At 42.2% G+C, this 19711-nt stretch overlaps 1 protein-coding gene across 2 annotated transcripts in view; it reads right to left on the reverse strand.

Annotated features, from left to right (window-relative positions):
* Window positions 1-19711, reverse strand: part of LOC115198765 (cGMP-inhibited 3',5'-cyclic phosphodiesterase A) — a 77911-nt gene that overhangs the window by 19600 nt on the left and 38600 nt on the right. For both annotated transcript variants that reach the window (XM_029761020.1, XM_029761021.1), the window contains one exon: window positions 6307-6564. In XM_029761020.1, the coding sequence (XP_029616880.1) occupies window positions 6307-6564 (258 nt within the window). The remainder of the gene's footprint in view (window positions 1-6306; window positions 6565-19711) is intronic.

Here is a 19711-nt window from a genome sequence, read left to right on the forward strand (position 1 = left end):
CAATATGTATGTGTGTACAGTTGAAGTCGTAAGTTTACATACACTTAGGTTGGAGTCATTAAACTTGTTTTTCAACCACTCCACGAATTTCTTGTTAACAAACTATAGTTTTGGCAAGTCGTTTAGGACATCTACTTTGTGCATAAAACAAGCATTTTTTCCAACAATTGTATCACTGTATCACAATTCCAGTGGGTCAGACGTTTACATACACGAAGTTGACTGTGCCTTTAAACAGCTTGGAAAATTCCAGAAAATGATGTCATGGCTTTAGAAGCTTCTGACAGGCTAATTGGCATAATTTGATTCAATTGGAGGTGTACCTGTGGATGTATTTCAAGGCCTACCTTTAAAGTCAGTGCCTCTTTGCTTGACATCATGGGAAAATCAAAATAAATCAGCCAAGACCTCAGAAAAAAATTGTAGACTTCCACAAGTCTGGCTCATCCTTGGGAGCAATTTCCAAACGCCTGAAGGTACCACGTTCATCTGTACAAACAATAGTACGCAGCAGTCAAACCGCTCAGGAAAGAGATGCGTTCTGTCTCCTAGAGATGAACGTACTTTGGTGCGAAAAGTGCAAATCAATCCCAGAACAACAGCAAAGGACCTTGTGAAGATGCTGGAGGAAACAGGTACAAAAGTATCTATATCCACAGTGAAACAAGTCCTATATCGACATAACCTGAAAGTCCGCTCAGCAAGGAAGAAGCCAATGCTCCAAAACTGCCATAAAAAAGACAGACTAAGGTTTGCAACTGCACATGGGGACAAAGATCGTACTTTCTGGAGAAATGTCCTCTGGTCTGATGAAACAAAAACATAACTGTTTGGCCATAATGATCATTGTTATATTTGGAGGAAAAAGGGGGAGGATTGCAAGCCGAAGAACACCATCCCAACCATGAAGCACGGGGGTGGCAGCATCATGTTGTGGGGGTGCTTTGCTGCAGGAGGGACTGGTGAACTTCATAAAATAGATGGGAAATTATGTGGATATATTGAAGCAACATCTCAAGACATCAGTCAGGAAGTTAGAGCTTGGTCGCAAATAGGTCTTCCAAATGGACAATGACCCCAAGCATACTTCCAAAGTTGTGGCAAAATGGCTTAAGGACAACAAAGTCAAGGTATTGGAGTGGCCATCACAAAGCCCTGACCTCAATCCTATAGAAAATTTGAGGGCAGAACTGAAAAAGCTTGCGCAAGCAAGGAGGCCTACAAACCTGACTCAGTTACACCAGCTTTGTCAGTTGGCGATGGGCCAAAATTCACCCAACTTATTGTGGGAAGCTTGTGGAAGGCTACCCAAAACGTTTGACCCAAGTTAAACAATTTAAAGGCAATGCTACCAATTACTAATTGTGTAAACTTTTGACCCACTGGGAATGTGATGAATTAAATAAAAGCTGAAATAAATCATTCTCTCCTATTATTCTGACATTTCACATTCTTAAAATAAAGTGGTGATCTTAACTGACCTAAGACACAGATTTTTACTAGGATTAAATGTCAGGAATTGTGAAAAACTGTACAGTTGCAGTCGGAAGTTTACATACACCTTAGCCAAATACATTTAAACTCAGTTTTAAACTCAGTTCTTCACGGTTGGGATGGTGTTCTTCAGCTTGCAAGCCTCCCCTTTTTCCTCCAAACATAACGATGGTCACTGGAATTGTGATACAGTGAATTATAAGTGAAATAATCTGTCTGTAAACAATTGGTGGAAAAATGATTTGTGTCATGCACAAAGTAGATGTCCAAACAAACTTGCCAAAACTATAGTCTGTTAACAAGAAATTTGTGGACTGGTTGAAAAACCAGTTTTAATGACTCCAACCTAAGTGTATGTAAACTTCCGACTTCAACTGTATGTGTGTATGTGTGCCTCCCAGCATATTAATCCATTTGAAACACACACACCCTGTGCATCCCGGGACGGTCTTGTCACCCTACTCTTTCTAAAGCCTCTCTCTCAGGACCATGGATTAGTATTTCCATTGGTTATAACATGAGTACAGTCATTGTCGTCCTTATGACATTTATATGACCTGATGATGAGATGGACACAGCGTGATTGGCTTACAGACTCAGAGGCTTGGAGCAGTATTCAAAGGGTTGCAGAGGTCCAGATGTCGGATGCTATCGAGGTGAGCCATGTCTCTTCCAGTTACTCACAAAGACAGTCTGTGTCACAGCAAGGGGGAGGGGTCAAGTCTCGTCCTATCAGGGTCTGGCCCACTTCCTCATATCAGCCCTGGTTTGTGTCTAATGGGCTCTAAACATTACCTCATTGAATCTATTCTGAAATCTATCTGGGTCTAAAAGCATGTCAATACTACTTTGCTATGTATAAGGTTCTAGTGAATTAAACTATATTGAACAAAAATATAAACGCAACATGCAACAGTTTAAACTATTTTACTGAGGTACAGTTCATATTCGGAAATCAGTCAATTGAAATCAATTCATTAGGCCATAATCTATGGATGTCACATAAGTGGGCAGGGGCACAGCCATGGGTGGGCATAGGCCCATCCACTTAAAAGCCAGGTCCACCCACTAGGGAGCCAGGCCCAGCCAATCAGAATGACTTTTTCCCCACAAAAGGGCATTATTACAGACAGAACTACTCCTGAGTTTCATCAGCTGTACGAGTGGCTGGTCTCAGATGATCCTGCAGGTGAATCTGGATGTGGAGGTCCTGGGCTGGCATGGTTGTGCGGCTGGTTGGATGTACTGCCAAATTCTTTAAAACAATGTTGGAGGCGGCTTATGGTAGAGAAATTAACATTATATTCTCTGGAAACAGCTCTGATGGACATTCCTGTAGTCAGCATGCCAATTGCATGCTCCCTCAAAACTTGAGATATCTGTGGCATTGTGTTGTGTGACAAAACTGCACATTTTAGATTAACCTTTTATTGTCTCCAGCACAAAGTGCATCTGTGTAATGGTCATGCTGTTTAATCAGCTTCTTGATATGCCACACCTGTCAGGTGGATGGATTATCTTGGCAAATGAGAAATGCTCACTAACAGGGATGCAAACAAATTTGTGCACCAAATTTTAAAGTAGTAAGCTTTTTGTGCTAATGGAAATTTCAGGGATGTTTTATTTCAACTCATGAAACTCATGGGACCAACACTTTATATGTTGCGTTTATATTTTTGTTCAGTATATTTAATACAATTCATCTATTTTCTGGTGAAATTTTCCATATTATGCTACAGTCTAATACAAAACATTGGTTTGGCTGCATTTGTCAGAGGAAAAGGTTTTGAGGAGAATTCAAGCATAAATAACTTCTAATAAATCACCACTAATCTAACACCATTATCATTAGAGGTACACAGTGTGAGCAAAGCAGCTTTTCCTTTGGACTGCATTTAGCTAGTCTCTCTCTGTCCCAGGCCCTCAGACTGAGTTAAAACACACACACACACACACACACACACACACACACACTCAGGAGGGGAATCCAAAAAAGAAAACTCCAATATTCCGGAGTAGCACATCTTTTCTCTGGATTTTCAGAAAGTGTTTTGTCTAGCAGACCGAGCTTCACGACGTCGAAACAGCTTTTATACAAGAAACAGAGAGGGAACTGCACAACCAGACATCCGGTAAAACAAACCAGTATTCTGATCCAGGGAAGAAGGAAGGAAGTAAGGGGGCAGTGTGGACTGGGTAGCAGATGTAACCTCCTCACTACGACCTTCTCTAAATTGTGTTTTGATTACTTTTAACCATCAGAGAGAGTAAGAGAGAGGGGGGGGAGAGAGAGAGAGAGAGAGACGGACACTTATGTTGGACAGACACGGTTTTATTCAGATAGACTCTGTGTTGACACAGCTGTGGAGAACCCCAGATAAAACAGCAGCAGCTCAGGAACCAGATGCTCTCAGTGGTGTTTGTCTGCACTCAGAAACAGACAGAATGTCACCTTTAATTCACAGGCTGAGAGTCTAGAGTGAGTGGAGACCAAAAATGTGGTCAACAGTCTAGCTAGAAGAATAGAGCACTACAGTATCAGATACAGTAGATGGTGAGATGAGACATAGGGGTTTAAGGGGTAGTGGGGTCTAGACTGCTGATGTAAAGATAAACACAGGTGTGGGTAGCAGTTATAGGGAGCAGGGTAAGGGTTTGGGGCCCGATACACGTGATATAAGGAGCAATATGTCTGTAAAGACCTGGCTGTTATGATATAATGACCCCAGAGATATAATTTAATGGGTTCACAGTAGAGGTCGACCGATTAATCGGCATGAGCGAATAATTAGGGCCGATTTCAGGGCCTTTTTGGATGCCGATTATGGCCGATTACAGTGCAATCGGCGAGGAAACTGCGTGGCATGCTGACCATCTGTTATGCGAGTGCATCGTCAAAAGGACCTTGTGGCTGCAAGTAACCAAGTTAAGTTGCTAGCTAGCATTAAACTTATCTCATAAAAAAATCTATCAATCTTCACATAATCACTAGTTAACTACACATGGTTGATGATATTACTAGGTTAACTAACTTGTCCTGCGTTGCATATAATCAATGCGGTGCCTGTTAATTTATCATCGAATCACAGCCTACTTCAACTTCGCCAAACGGGTGATGACTTAACAAAAGCGCATTTGTGAAAAAAGCACCATCGTTGCACAAATGTACCTAACCATAAACATCTATTCCTTTCTTAAAATCAATACACAGAAGTATATTTTTTTAAACCTGCATATTTAGTTAAAAGAAATTCATGTTAGCAGGCAATATTAAACTAGGGAAATTGTGTCACTTCTCTTGCATTCAATGCAAGCAGAGTTAGGGTATATGCAACAGTTTGGGCGGCCTGGCTCGTTGCGAACTGTGAACTAATTTGCCAGAATTTTACATAATTATGACATAACATTGAAGGTTGTGCAATGTAACAGCAATATTTAGACTTATGGATGCCACCCGTTTGATAAAATACGGAACGGTTCCGTATTTCACTGAAAGAATAAACGTTTAGTTTTTTTCGAAATGATAGTTTCCGAATTTGACCATATTAATGACCAAAGGCTTGTATTTATGTGTTTATTATATTATAATTAAGTCTATGATTTGATGTTTGATAGAGCAATCTGACTGAGCGGTGGTAGGCAGCAGCAGGCTTGTAAGCATTCATACAAACAGTAGTTTACTGCATTTGCCAACAGCTCTTAGCAATGCTTCCAGCAAAGCGCTGTTTATGACTTCAAGCCTATCAACTCCCAAGATTAGGCTGGCAATACTAAAGTGCCTATAAGAACATCCAATAGTTAAAGGTATACGAAATACAAATGGTATAGAGATAAATAGTCGACGCGTCATAATTCCTATAATAACTACAACCTAAAACTTCTTACCTGGGAATATTGAAGACTCATGTTAAAAGGAACCACCAGCTTTCATATGTTCTCATGTTCTGAGCAAGGAACTTAAACGTTAGCTTTTTTACATGGCACATATTGCACTTTTACTTTCTTCTCCAACACTTTGTTTTTGCATTATTTAAACCAAATTGAACATGTTTCATTATTTATTTGAGACTAAATAGATTTTATTTATGTATTATATTAAGTTAAAATAAAAGTGTTCATTGTTCATTCAGTATTGTTGTAATTGTCATTATTACAAATATATGCATAAATATCAGCCGATTAATCGGTATCGGCTTTTTTGTCCTCCAATAATCGGTATCGGCGTTGAAAAATCCTAATCGGTCCACCTCTAGTACACAGCATACACTGTGTATTATGACTATGTTCATAGTTGACTAGCCACAATGACTAGTGCAATGCTTGGGTGTCTATGCGCAATGCCACGAACCCAACGTTTTCCCCTGACCTGAAAACGTCACCTGACAAGGAAAAACTGGTGAAATGGGGATGTATGTGTGTGGACGAGGATGAGAGGAGTGTGTCTATGTGTGTGTGTGTGTGTGTGTGTGTGTGTGTGTGTGTGTGTGTGTGTGTGTGTGTGTGTGTGTGTGTGTGTGTGTGTGTGTGTGTGTGTGTGTGCGTGTGTGTGTGTGTGTGCGTGTGTGTGTGTGTGTGTGTGTGTGTGTGTGTGTGTGCGTGTGTGTGTGTGTGTGTGTATGTGTGTCTGAAGTGCTAACTAACAGAAAATATGAACATTCAAGGCGTTCTCATTGAAAATGTAGTTAATTAAAAATCGGCAGAATAAAAATGTACAGATTTTTCATGCACGCACAAAACCTGTGTGCATGTATGTGTGTATGCGTACATACTATACATACGTACATGTGTCTATAAAAGTACAGCATTCTTTACCTTTGGGATGGCCAGTTTCTCTCTCTCTGGCCAGTCCTCGGAGTCGGAGCAGGTGTGTGTGTCGCTGAGTGCCTGCAGAGGGTTGATTCGAGGCCGGTGCAGCGGCTGCAAACTGATCTGGGTACTGAGCAGGTTACTGACAGCGCGCAGGGAACTGCAGGTGTTGGGGGGCAGAGAGGGGTCTGCCAGCAGGTCTGAGATCAATCCATGGGCTTCCCCCATCACCGCTATGTCCACCACCACACAGGTACCCGACGACTTGAGGAAGAGAGAAGGAGAGAGGGAGAGAGAGGGGAGGGGGGGTGGAGAGAGAGGGAGGAGGAGAAGGGACAAGAAGCAAGGGAGTGTAGAGGAGAGAAAGATGGTGAAAGAGAGTCAGTTAGCGCATCTCCTGTTCAGGAAAGCTGACGCTATCACTATGCTAGGCAGACGTCACCGCATGCTGACGCACACCGATTCTGCCTCTGCCCTGATACGTACTGTACCTGTGTGTGGAGGGGGGGATTGCAGAGGAGGAGAGACAAAGAGTGCCAACAATGAGTTTAAGAGAGAGGGGGGGAGATATGAAAGGGAGTAAGGGGAGAAGGAGGAGACATGATATCGTCCTTTAACTAATTTAATCTCTGTAAGAGTGTCAGAGAAAACACAACCAGTGGGTAAGGAGGAAGGCTGTCTGAATCTTTGTGATTCATCCTGCCATTCCTTGGAATCCACATTCATCCCATACATATCCCAGGACAGTGTGTGTGTGTGTGTGTGTGCGCGTCTGTGTCACTCCAGCTCCCATTGAAAACTGTGTATTGGCAAGGCCATGATAGAATAGACAGACCAGTGGTTGCTGTGGCAACAGACTAGCTTCTGTGGGTCACACACACACTAAACAAGCAGTTTGTGACAGGGGCCTCTATGTTTTGGCAGCCAGATGCATCCACTCTGATATCTGACATTAAAGCAGACAGGAAGCCATGTCGGGGAGACAGTTTCACAGCAGGACACTGCTCTTCAATGGGATGTGTTTGCGTCTGCAACACGTTATCCATTTTGGAGTCCATGGAAGGTGGGATCTTGCTAGTGTAAAGCTGGAAGTAACAAAGACAGCTATAGCTCAATACAAAACTATTGCTCAACACACAGAGACACATATAAAGAAAATACATAAAACGTTTAGACCAAAAGCCAGGCTACCACACTAGCACTAGTAAAAAATTATATTTAGATAGGTCTCATATTAAGATGATGGAAGAGCAGCTGACATTGTTTAGTCTCTAAGCATGGAAGCAGCTAATCTTTTCCAAGACAACTCTTAACTCCATATGAATCCATACAGCTGTGTGTACTGAGGCAATATATGTCAAGCATCCGCTTGAGGGTCACACACACACACACACACATTGTTTTTTAATCTCTTTGGTGCAAGTTTGTGGTACATTTTCACAACTCTTAGCACAAAACTCAAAACAGATCAACAATTTTTTTCTAAAAGTACAACACGAAAAATGATCCAGTCACCTTTTCGTCAGACTTCACATAGCAATACATGTTCATACAATGCTCACATTACTTTTATGACTCTATTCTCTTTTGTTAAAATACTATTACTTAAGGGGCTTTCACACCAAATTGGTTTGATGCGTTTTAAACTTTTTAAAAAACAAACTCTTAGTTTGGTTCGTTTGGACTGGTGTGAGCACTATCCACACTCGGGAGCGCACTAAACAACGCGCCGTGGTTCACTCCAAAAGGGTTGTCTCGGTCCGATTCAATTCCTACGGTGGTGCGGTTCACTGTAGGTGAGAACGCAGTCTGGACCAAACACTGGATATGAACCAAAGTTCCGCATCATTATTGGTTGTTTGACTGCGAGCATTTGATGAAATACACACATCATAAATTGAGATCTCTGAAACATTCTGCTAATAGCAGGGCATTTATGAGCGCATCCCAGCTAGCAATGAGGAATCGGTCCAGAAGCAGCCCTTTTCCGGGGGGCCAGACCTGATTGAATCGGCCCGGACAAATAGTCAAACTCTGATTCGAACTATAGCTCAAAACTGTGTGTGAAACACCCGTAATCCGACTGGTAAATTGATAGAATTTGACATGTAAAATGGTTTGTTTACTACAGATTTTGAGAACTACATAATGAAAATGTATGTTTAGTAGAAACAAGTATGATACATACTCGAATGAACTACTATGATGATGACTATGATTTTACTTCAAAGTAAGTATCAAAAAGATCAGAGATGTGCTGTATGTAACAAATCGAATCACAGTTTATTGGTCACATACACAGACTAGCAGATTACAGGAGGTGCAGCGAAATGCTCCTACAGTGCAGTAATACAATATCAACCCAAAACCATTTATGCAAATAATCCAGAAAGTGTCATGACTTCTGCCGAAGTTGGTCTCTCTTCTTGTTCGGGCGGCGTTCGGCGGTCGACGTCACCGGCCTTCGAGCCACCGCCGATCCACTTTTCATTTTCCATTTGTTTTGTCTTTGTTTTACACACCTGGTTTCAATTCCCCAATTACATGTTCATTATTTAACCCTCTGTTTTCCCCATGGTTTTTGTAAGTGATTGTTTTATTGTAAGTTCGGTCCGTTGTTTGTGGACTTGGTATTACTTCATGTATTTGGAAATTTAGAGTAAAGTTCATTGTGTTACTCATCTCTGCTGTCCTGCGCCTGACTCCTCTGCACAAGCTACACCCAGAACCTTACAGAAAGTCCAAAACAAGAAAAAAAATGTTTCTCCTATACAGTAAACATGTTTCCAAACTATAGCATGCTTTAATAAAATTGCATTGGCTAATGCAGAACTGTAATATATGCAATTTACATAGCAGACGGTTTTACCCAAAATGACAACAATCCACACATTTTGGTATGTGTTGTTAGTGAATGAACTGAGCCACGTACAGGACCACTACCTGCCACCCGCATGAGTGTACCACCTTCCTTATTTAACTAGGCAAATCAGTTAAGAACAAATTCTTATTTACAATAACGTCCTATCAGGGAACCGTGGGTTAACTGCCTTGTTCAGGGGCAGAACGACAGATTTTTCAGCTACCGGCCCAACGCTCTAACCACTAGGCTACCTGCCGCCCCATGAATGAGGAATAGAATGATATCAATTCAGACCTACAGTATGTCAGGCTTGGATTCGCCATGCCAAAAGATTTTTCCCCAGGTGCATAAACAATGAGGATATTTACTGTGATTTCGATGAGAACCGATGGCCAAATGCTCAAGACGACTTGATGCAAACTAATGCCTGCTAAATATGATGTTTCTTTCATTTGATAACATTGCGAAATATGTCTTCAATGATCACACCTTTGATCACACATGGGACATACATTTTGGAAATGTGATGTTCAGTCAATTTTAATGGGGAGTGCTAGTGTATTGCCTAATGTGAAAACAGTGTAATGTACTTTAATTTACAGTACTGTAACATACTACATTCAAAGGGTAATTTTTTTGCTATTGGATTAACTGGTTGTTAAAACAACTACATTAAGAAGATATCATTATGCTGTGTTTTGGTGATTAAACCAATGTACTCGTTATATTTCACAGTAAACATATTTTGGATCAATGCTGGTGTGATGAAAGATGTCTACAAACAAAATGAATGCACACTGAAAGGGTTTGAATGTAAGACTGGCTGCGTACCAAGTGCTACCATTTTGGAGTTTTGTACGAAGAGTTTAGAACAACAACCGCATATAGTACCAATGCAATCAAAGAAACGATGATTACCACGACATAGCACGGCCTCCCGTGTCTTTCCACTTTGATAACAAAACAACTGTGTTCAACGTAGCACTGTATTGTTCTTAAGGGGATAATACACTCCACCAAGTTGTGATCACAGTAGTTAAAAATGTTTAATATTTAACGACGCAAACCCTTCCCTAACCCAGACTACGCTGGGCCAATTGTGCGCCGCCCTATGAGACTCCTGATCACGGCCCAGTTGTGATACAGCCTGGGATCGAACCAGGGTCGGTAGCGACGTCTCTAGCACTGACATGCAGTGCCTTAGACCGCTGCACCACTCAGGATCAAGAGAGTGGTGGAGTCACTGGAGACTAGACTAAACTAATCTAACACATCATAACAGTACACTGTTAAGAGTACTGATCATTGCTGGCTGGAACATCTCCGGCTTTGTGACTGTGCCTCTGTTGCTGTCGGTGTGTGTATGTGTGTGTGTGACTGCTCTAACTCCTACAGAGGTGATAATTGTATAAATAACCTAGGGAGTGATGGGAGAGGATGAGAGCAGCCTGGATAGCAGTGACCATCTCAATCACACAGGGACAGTAGAGGGAGTCACAATAACACAACATGACAACTCCACAGCAACCTGTGCACCGCCCTATGAGTGTTGGTGAGACATTCAGTGGAAGAATGGAAGAGCTGGTGTCTTATGTCGAAACACCCTGTATCCGTCGCTTGTGTAATCTGAGGGACCACACAGCAACATCTCATGCTAGGACCGAGGGTTGTGGAACTCTGTCCTATATATCACAAATAAGACAAGAGGGACAGATGGTGTTTTTCTTGTTTCAGACATTAGACAAAACTTTATAATAAATTCATGTTGAGTTTCCGATCAATAATCAATGGAGCAGAGAGCTGAGACCCACATACTACTGTGTGTGTGTGTGTGTGTGTGTGTGTGTGTGTGTGTTCCTCTCTGTGCGTGCCTGAGACCATCAACAGCAGTCGCCAGGGCGGATCAATGTATTGACCTGTTAACCAATGCAGCACATGCTTCATGTAAAAAGGTCATCCATGCCATGTCAGAGCAGACCCATAATGGGCACCTCCTGTCATAGCAAAGTTGTGCCATAATGGACGCCTGGACGCCAGTTGCCTGTCAATGTCAACATGCCGCTCTTGCTGCAACAAGATCTCATAGTTTCCCTTCGAAATTTAACGTATTATGGATGAACGTCTATTTTTGAAGCATTAATTCCACGTGGTTATAGGGTTAAAACAGAAACAACTCAAAAGGGTAACAGTTTAGGCCAGGGGTATTCAACTCTTACCCTACGAGGTTCAGAGCCTGCTGGTTTCTGTTCTACCTGATAATTAATTGCACCCTGATTAGAGGGGAACAATAAAAAAAAATTGAGGTCCAGAGTTGAGTTTGAGGTGTTTAGGCATTCATTCCGATTGGTTAAGGTTAGGGCTATGGTTTGGGGAAGACTTAAAACAAATCATTAAAACAACGCGCTATTACCAGGAACACACACACACACAGTGGTATGTGGGTATCAGCTCTCTGCTACATTGATTCGGGCTCCCGAGTGGTGCAGCGGTCTAACGCACTGCATCTCAGTGCTTGAGGAATCACTACAGACACCCTGGTTTGAATCCAGGCTGTATCACAACCAGCGTCATCTGGGTTTAGCCGGTGTAGGCTGCCATTGTAAATAAGAATTTGTTCTTAACTGACTTGCCTAGTTAAATAAAGGTTAACATTTTTTAAGTATTCTCACGGCTTGCTAGAATATTGTTAACTGCAGTGGCGCAGCAAGCTCCAGCTCCCAGCATCATGAGTTTGCACCCAGTGCTGGGCAATTGCGTGTAATCTTTTTTGTGAGTGTGGAGGAAGGCATATAATCGACGTTCTCGGGATCTTTTCAAACGTCCAAAATTGAAGTTTATTTCTAGTGATCAGGCTGCTCTCCAATCTTCCTGGCCTCCTACAGCTCTTTTACATCTCTTTCCTTTCAGTCCCATTCCTCTCCTCTCTACTCTTTGTTTTCGGTCTGTACCCGTTCAGCAGACGTGTTAAGTGTTAGGGGAAAAAGGTTTAGTTTAGTAAAGGCAAGTCCACAGCAGTAGGCTAAGCTCAGGAATGTCGATTAAGGCAGGCGCCCTCGCACCTCTCTGATTCAGAGGGGTTGGGTTAAATGCGAAAGACACATTTCAGTTGAATGCATTCAGTTGTACAACTGACTAGGTTATCCCCCCCCTTTCGTTTTTCTTTACTGTACAGAGCAAAGCTGAAATTACTGTAAGCAACATCATTAGAATCAGCTCCAAGCGCCAAGAATCACTCTCCGCAGACCTGGGCAATAACAGACACAAAAACATACAGACACACACACATCCACACACACTCCCCTAACAGCCTTGGTAAATTACACAGTGCTCAGGGAAAGCGTCACAACATTCAATCTGGTACTTCCTGCCACGAATTACTGCAAAAACACAAACTGTAGAGTTTCTTTCTGACCACTGATTCCTCTGGAACTTTTGTCACACCTTTGCAACTGAGAGGAGAGGTTTTTCACCATTCATATTTCATAGTGGAGCCATTTCAACCAGGCAATCTGTGAAAGTAAATAGCCACAATAAACTGTGCTTCATAGGGTGAATCTCAATTGTCTAAAGTGGTATCCTTTCCATATCTACTTTCCTTCCTACAGATGTTGGATTTTAATGTGACCTATATTGTCGCAGCCAAATAAATCCTGCAACAACCGGATTTTAACGTGTAGTCTATAATGTTGCTTGGTTGGTGGATAGGCTATGCCAAAAGTATGATACATGAAAAGTGCAATACTGTTAATAGAACCGTGTCTTAGTGTGGGTTTTCATAGAATTTATGTGAATCACAAATTGTATGACTGTCTACGTGTGTCTGTGTGTTTCATCACAGGCTTCAGGGTTAGATGTGGCCAAACGTAAGAGAGCTGACAGTAACTCTATATTGAGGGATGTATTTTGAGCGTGAGCGAGAGGAGAGAGGGTAAGTGGACGGGAGACCTTGCAACTCCTTTGTGTGGGAGGCTTCCGCTTGCTCCATCTCTCTCCCCTCCCTCTATCTCTCATGTCTCTGTCGGCCTCCAATAATACTCCCTCTTAGTGCTCGGTAAACAGAGCAGCATCATAAACAACCGACCGCAGCAGAGCACAGGACGGACATTTCCCACATTCTCAGGTCAAACTGCTGTGTTGATCAGATGAGAGACCAGATAAATAAATACACAGACACACATGAACATGCATGGACACAGCCACGGGAGTACACACACACACACTCTCTTTCTCGCTCTCTTTAGCAGTGCACACACACAGATTCAAAAACCGCACTTTGGAGATGTTTTATAGCAGTTACAGAGAGTTGAAACAGAGATAGACACCAGTGTCCCACTCCTGTACAGAAACTCTTATGTAAACAGTACAAATGATTCATCATGACCATCTTGTTTACTTAAACACCTCGTATTAACTCCTCAAACACTGGAACCCTGATGACTGACTCACCAAACAGATCTAACAGCGATGCAGAGAGAGCTAATAGATTCCTCAAAGTAGCCTGATGCTCTGATACAGATAGATGTGGAAGAGCTAGGGTATGGGCCCCAATTGGCCCCTTATTCCCTATGTACTATAGTGCACTACTTTTGACTAGAGCCCTATAGGCCCTGGTCAAAAGTAGCGCACTACATAGGGAATAGGGTACCATTTGAGACGCAACCTCTTTCTATTGCTGTGCGAAATCAGCTCAACCTGAACAAAACCCATTAGAGTTCTCTTCACTCAGGTCTTTACGACATCCTGTGGTTGTGACATTCAACCATTACCTGGCAGTAATGGACTCTGTGTGGCTGGCTCATGTCCCTGGGAGAGAGAAAGGGGGGGACGGAGGGAGGGAGGGCGAGAGAGAGAAAGATACTGTAGATAACAAGGTAGAGAGTGTGGGCCTGTGTGTATCTTCTTTACGTGAGTACGTGTGTATTTAGGCCAAGCAAGTGATAGTGGGAACAGTTATAGCGGAGACAGAGGTCAGGAAGTAGAGAAGTATTGATCTTGATGGGTTTAAAGACCGATCGCAAACAGACCAAGAACACAGAGTCATTGAATGTGCACGCACACACACACACACACACACACACACACACACACACACACACACACACACACACACACACACACGAGAGAGCCAAGGGAACAGGGTGTCAATATCTGTCATTGATGGAATAGCTTTAGGGTTGTAGAAGTAGTACTGTAAACCCAGGCCCTTATTTCACAGTAACTACATTACCTATGTGATCTTGCATACAGGTTTAAAACTGCATATAGAGGAAAAAAAGCTATGCAAACTATAGGAATCCATTTTCCAGAACACTATAGAGCAGCTTTTGTTCTTTCCATCGAAATGGGACGTGTTCTCTCTCTTTTTCTTCATCCCTTCTCCTCTTCAGAGACACTGAAAGGCACATGAGACCAGTTCAGGCGTAAGCACGGCTGTGTGTAATGTGTGAGTGTGTGTGGTTGTGTGTGTACATGCATGTATGTGTTTGTGTGCACGCATGCGTGCGTGTACAGATGGTGAGCTGAGTCCACAGGCAGAACTGAGTTAGCCAGGTGGAAAGTGAACAGCCCAACAGTTACAGACTGGCTGACATCCACTGCAGCACTCCACAATTGCTACTGTCAACAATACACTAATACGGTATTACCCCAGTACTCTACAGTATTACTACAGTCAACAATACTATAATACAGCATTACTACATTAATCTACCCTATTACTACAGTTAACAATACTCTAATACAGTATTACCACAGCACTCAAGTGTACACTATAACTTCAGTAAATATTACTCTAATACAGTATTACTACAGTCAACAATACTCTAATACAGTATGATCACAGGACTCTACAACAGGGTTTTCCACCCTGCTCCTGGAGAGCTAACCTCCTGTAGGTTTTCAATCCAACCCCAGTTGTAACTAACCCGATTCAGTTTATCAACCAGCTAATTGTTAGAATCAGGTGTGCTAGATTAGGGTTGGAGCGAAAACCTACAGGATGGTAAACAACACTCACTGTTACAGTAATACTACAGCACAACACTCCCACATTCCGATAGCTACAAAACAATCAGAAGAAATGTGTCAAATAAAAGTGTAATAATAAAGCTTTGTAGTAAAGTCATCCTCCAACGAAGGGTGGTTTAGCCTACTTGCAGAGGGATGCGCCAGAAGGATGCCTCTCCTTTTACAGGCTCCTAACCAACTGTGCTATTTTGTGTATTTTTTTTCACATTGTTTCTAACTTATTTTGTACATAATGTTGATGCTACCGTCTCTTATGACTGAAAAGAGCTTCTGGATATCAGAACAGCAATTTTTCACCTCAAACTGGATGAAGATTTTTTCTTTAGTGAGTCTGACACAAAGGATATAATGCTGCTCCCAGACAAGGCCCAAATCCCTGTCATTCGCATGAAGAAAAGAAGGAACTACAGGGGGCGGAGATCAGGGTGCCTTGAGAGAATTAGTTGGCGAGTGGGTAACCCGCCTCTACCATCCGTTCTATTGGCCAATGTGCAATCACTGGAGAATAAACTGGATGAGCTCACTAGAATACCTTTACTCCACACACATAGACGCATACAAAGCTCTCCTTTGCCCTCCATTTGGCAAATCTGATCATAATTCTATCCTCCTGATTCCTGCTTAATAGCAAAAACTAAATCAAATCAAACTTTATTTGTCACATACGCCGAATACATGTGTAGACTTTACCGTGAAATGCTTACTTACTAGCCCTTAACTCTTTCTTGAACTGCACTTTTAGTTAAGAAAATATTGACCAAATAAACTAAAGTAAAAAATTATAAAAAGTAACACAATAAAATAACGAGGCTATATACTGGGGGTACCGGTACTGAGTCAATGTGCGGGGATACAGGTTAGTCGAGGTAATTTGTACATGTAGGTAGGGGTGAAGTGACTATGTATAGATAATAAACAGCGAGTAGCAGCAGTGTAAAAAACAAATGGGGGGAGGGGGGGGGGTGTCAATGTAAATAATCCGGTGGCCATTTCATTAATTGTTCAGCAGTCTTATGGCTTGAAGCTATAAAAAAACGATATATTTTATTTAACTTTTATTTAAATAGGCAAGTCAGTTAAGAACAAATTCTTATTTACAATGACGGCCTACACCGGCCAAACCCTGACGACGCTGGGCGCCGCTCTATGGGACTCCCAATCACAGCCGGTTATGATACAGCCTGGATTTGAACCAGGGTGTCTGTAGTGATGCCTCTAGCACTGAGACACAATGCCTTAGACCTCTACGCCACTCGGGAGCCTTTAAAGGAGCTTTTTGGTCTTAGACTTGGAGCTCCGGCACCACTTGCCGTGCGGTAGCAGAGAAAACAGTCTATGAAGAGGAGGGCCGAACAGGCCCCAATTAACATCAACGGGGCTGAAGTGGAGCAGGTCAAGAGTTAAGTTCCTTGGTGTCCACATCACCAACAAACTATCATGGTCCAAACACACCAAGACAGTCGTGAAGAGGGCACGACAACATATTTTCCCCCTCAGGAGACTGAAAAGATTTGGCATGGGTCCTCAGATGCTCAAAAGGTTCTACAGCTGCACCATCAAGAGCATCCTGACCGGTTGCATCGCCGCCTAGTATGGCAACTGCTCGGCATCTGACCGTAAGGCTCTACAGAGGGTAGTGCGTACGGCCCAGTACATCAGTACATCACAGGGGCCAAGCTTCCTGACATCCAGGACCTATATACTAGACAGTGTCAGAGGAAGTCAAAGACTCCAGTCACCCAGTCATAGACTGTTCTCTCTGCTACCGCACTGCAAGTGGTACCGGAGCGCCAAGTCTAGGACCAAAAGGCTGCTTAACAGCTTCCGCCCCCAAGTCATAAGACTGCTGAACAATTAATCAAATGGCCACACGGACTACTTACATTGACCCCATTGATCACTATTGTTATGTCATTTTCTTGTGTTACTTTTTGATTTGATTAGATTTTTTTAACTTTAGTTTATTTAGTAAATATTTTCATAACTCTATTTCTCGAGCTGCATTGTTGGTTAAGGGCTTGCAAATAAGCATTTCACACGTGACAAATTAAATTTGACATTGTGTATGTTCATTTACACAGTATTTATTATTAAATGTTTCCTTACCGGGGATTTGAACTCACAATCCTTAATCACTATGATAAATAAAATTGTTTTTCTTGAGTTTACTTTTAACAGAGCTGAAATTCACTTTGAAGTGCAACGTATAGAAATACAGGTGAAATCAGTCATTGACACAGACATGGTAAAGTAGCAGTAAGCTTGGAATGCTATGAACCAAGCGGTTGTGCGTTCAAATCCCAGGTGTGGATGTGTTGAATAATAATTTGTCTGTAAATGAAAGGGCGCAAGGTAATCACGTGTGTCAAATATGTTGAAACCATTCTATGTTAAAAGCACCATTTTAATGCGTGGGTGTCCATAACCTAAGTTCTCAAGTTGGAGCTAAGTTTGGGCCAACCAAAAATGTTAATGTTTAGGTAACACTTTGACCGAAAAGTTTAGTAAACTATAAAAGACTGTGGAACCAGTTACTAAATCATAATTAGTTGAATCAACAACAACAAAAATTGTGTACACAGATGAAAACATACATGCTGCCTCACAACATAACACAGCGGTAAAGAGCCCACCTGTTTGGAAGGATGGGTGGTCTCCTGATAGCGTCTCATGGTACACGATGTGTACCCCTTGTTCATCAGACACACAATGCACACAACCAGCAACCAATGCTCAACATCAAACACCCGATACCCGACTCCTATCTCTTCCTCTCAGCCGCAGTAGCTGTCTTCCTCTGGTGCCTGTCCTCCCTCCTCCTCAGAAAGTAAACTGTCACTCCTCTCTTCTCTCCCTCCCTCTTTTCCTTCCTCTCTCACACCCTTCTCTCCTCTGCCCAACTGTACCACATATGCAGTCAGTCCCAATAACCCTCTGGCCCTCGCCTGCTCCTGCCTCAGCCAATCCTGTGAGAGAATGCTCCTAGGTGCTCCTCCACTCGTCGCTCCATCGAGGTGGGCAGACAGACAGGAAGCATTTATATAGAAAATAGCCTGTTGCTAGGAGATGCAGGGGCAAAGAGCAAAGTGAGTCCTACACAATATAAATAGTTGTTTGGGTTAAATTGGACGCAACATCGCGTCATCCTGTCCTACGCGTTTCCCTTTTATTATTAATAGTGTGAAAAGACGGGAAAGAATAGAAGTGGGTTATTTGCATTAGTACAGTGCTCCCCACACGTCACAGTAGTCTCAGTAGTCTAAATTGGCTTCATCCTCTCCTCGTGTCCTCTCTCTTTCATCTGCAGTGACACTGAAGACACAGCTGAGAGCAATGGGACGAGGCTTTCACCAGGTATTTGCATTCACCAGTACAACTTTTTCTCATGAGTAAAAAATGAATAAGAAGGAGTGATGAAGGACAGGATATGAGCAGAAGAGATGAGGAGAGGAAGCCACGTTAGACTATTCAGAGCATGGCAGTGCATTCATGAATCAAATGTATTTTATAAAGCCCTTTTTAGAGCAGCAGCTGTCACAAAGGTCTATACAGATAACAAGACATCGGTATTCAACTTTTTTCCAGGTTTAGGAATTAATTCCGAATGGGTAAGGTAAGGGTTAAGGTTTGAGATAGGGTTAAAAAAAAAATAGTATAAAAAAATAAAATTGTGCCTAGTACTGGGAGTGAACACACGACCCTCAGAGCCAGAGCTTGTTGGTTACGTCTATCCACTATCCCCATCCGCAATGCCCTAGCAAGCCGCAAGCCTACTTAAAACTTCATTGGGATAGGGGGCAGTATTTTCACGTCCGGATGAAAAGCGTGCCCAAAGTAAGCTGCCTGTTTCTCAGGCCCAGAGGATAGGATATGCATATAATTGGTAGATTTAGATAGAGTGTTTTCTAAAGTTTCTAAAACTGTTAAAATTATCTCTGTGAGTATAACAGAACTGATATGGCAGGCGAAACCCCGAGGACAAACCATCCCAAAAAAATAAATGTTCAGCTTACTACTGTTTTCAATGGCTAGTACTATAATTATAAGCTCAAGTCCTCCCAAATTGCAGTTCCTAGGGCTTCCACTAGATGTCAACAGTCTTTAGAAAGAGTTTCAGGCTGGTTTTTGGAAAAATGGCCCAGAAATTGTAGTTTTTCTAGGTGACTCCCATTTTGGCTGTAGTGTTTCCAAGCGCGTGGAGGAAAGCGCGTTCTTTCTTATTTCTCTCTGGTAATGAACATACTATTCTCCGTCTTAAATTGTATTGTTTATTCGCGTATTAGGATACCTAAGGTTTGATTATAAACGTTGTTTGACTTGTTTGGAAAAGTTTATTAGTAACGTTTGGGATTCATTTTGTATGCATTTTGATGGAGGGAAACTGAGTGGATTATTGACTGAAGCGCGCCAGCTAAACTGAGTTTTTATGGATATAAAGAAGGACATTATCGAACAAAAGGACCATTTGTGATGTAACTGGGACCTTTTGGAGTGCCAACAGAAGGAGATCATCAAAGGTAA

This window comes from Salmo trutta, chromosome 8 (assembly GCF_901001165.1).
Source record: "Salmo trutta chromosome 8, fSalTru1.1, whole genome shotgun sequence".
In the NCBI taxonomy this organism is placed as follows: domain Eukaryota; kingdom Metazoa; phylum Chordata; class Actinopteri; order Salmoniformes; family Salmonidae; genus Salmo; species Salmo trutta.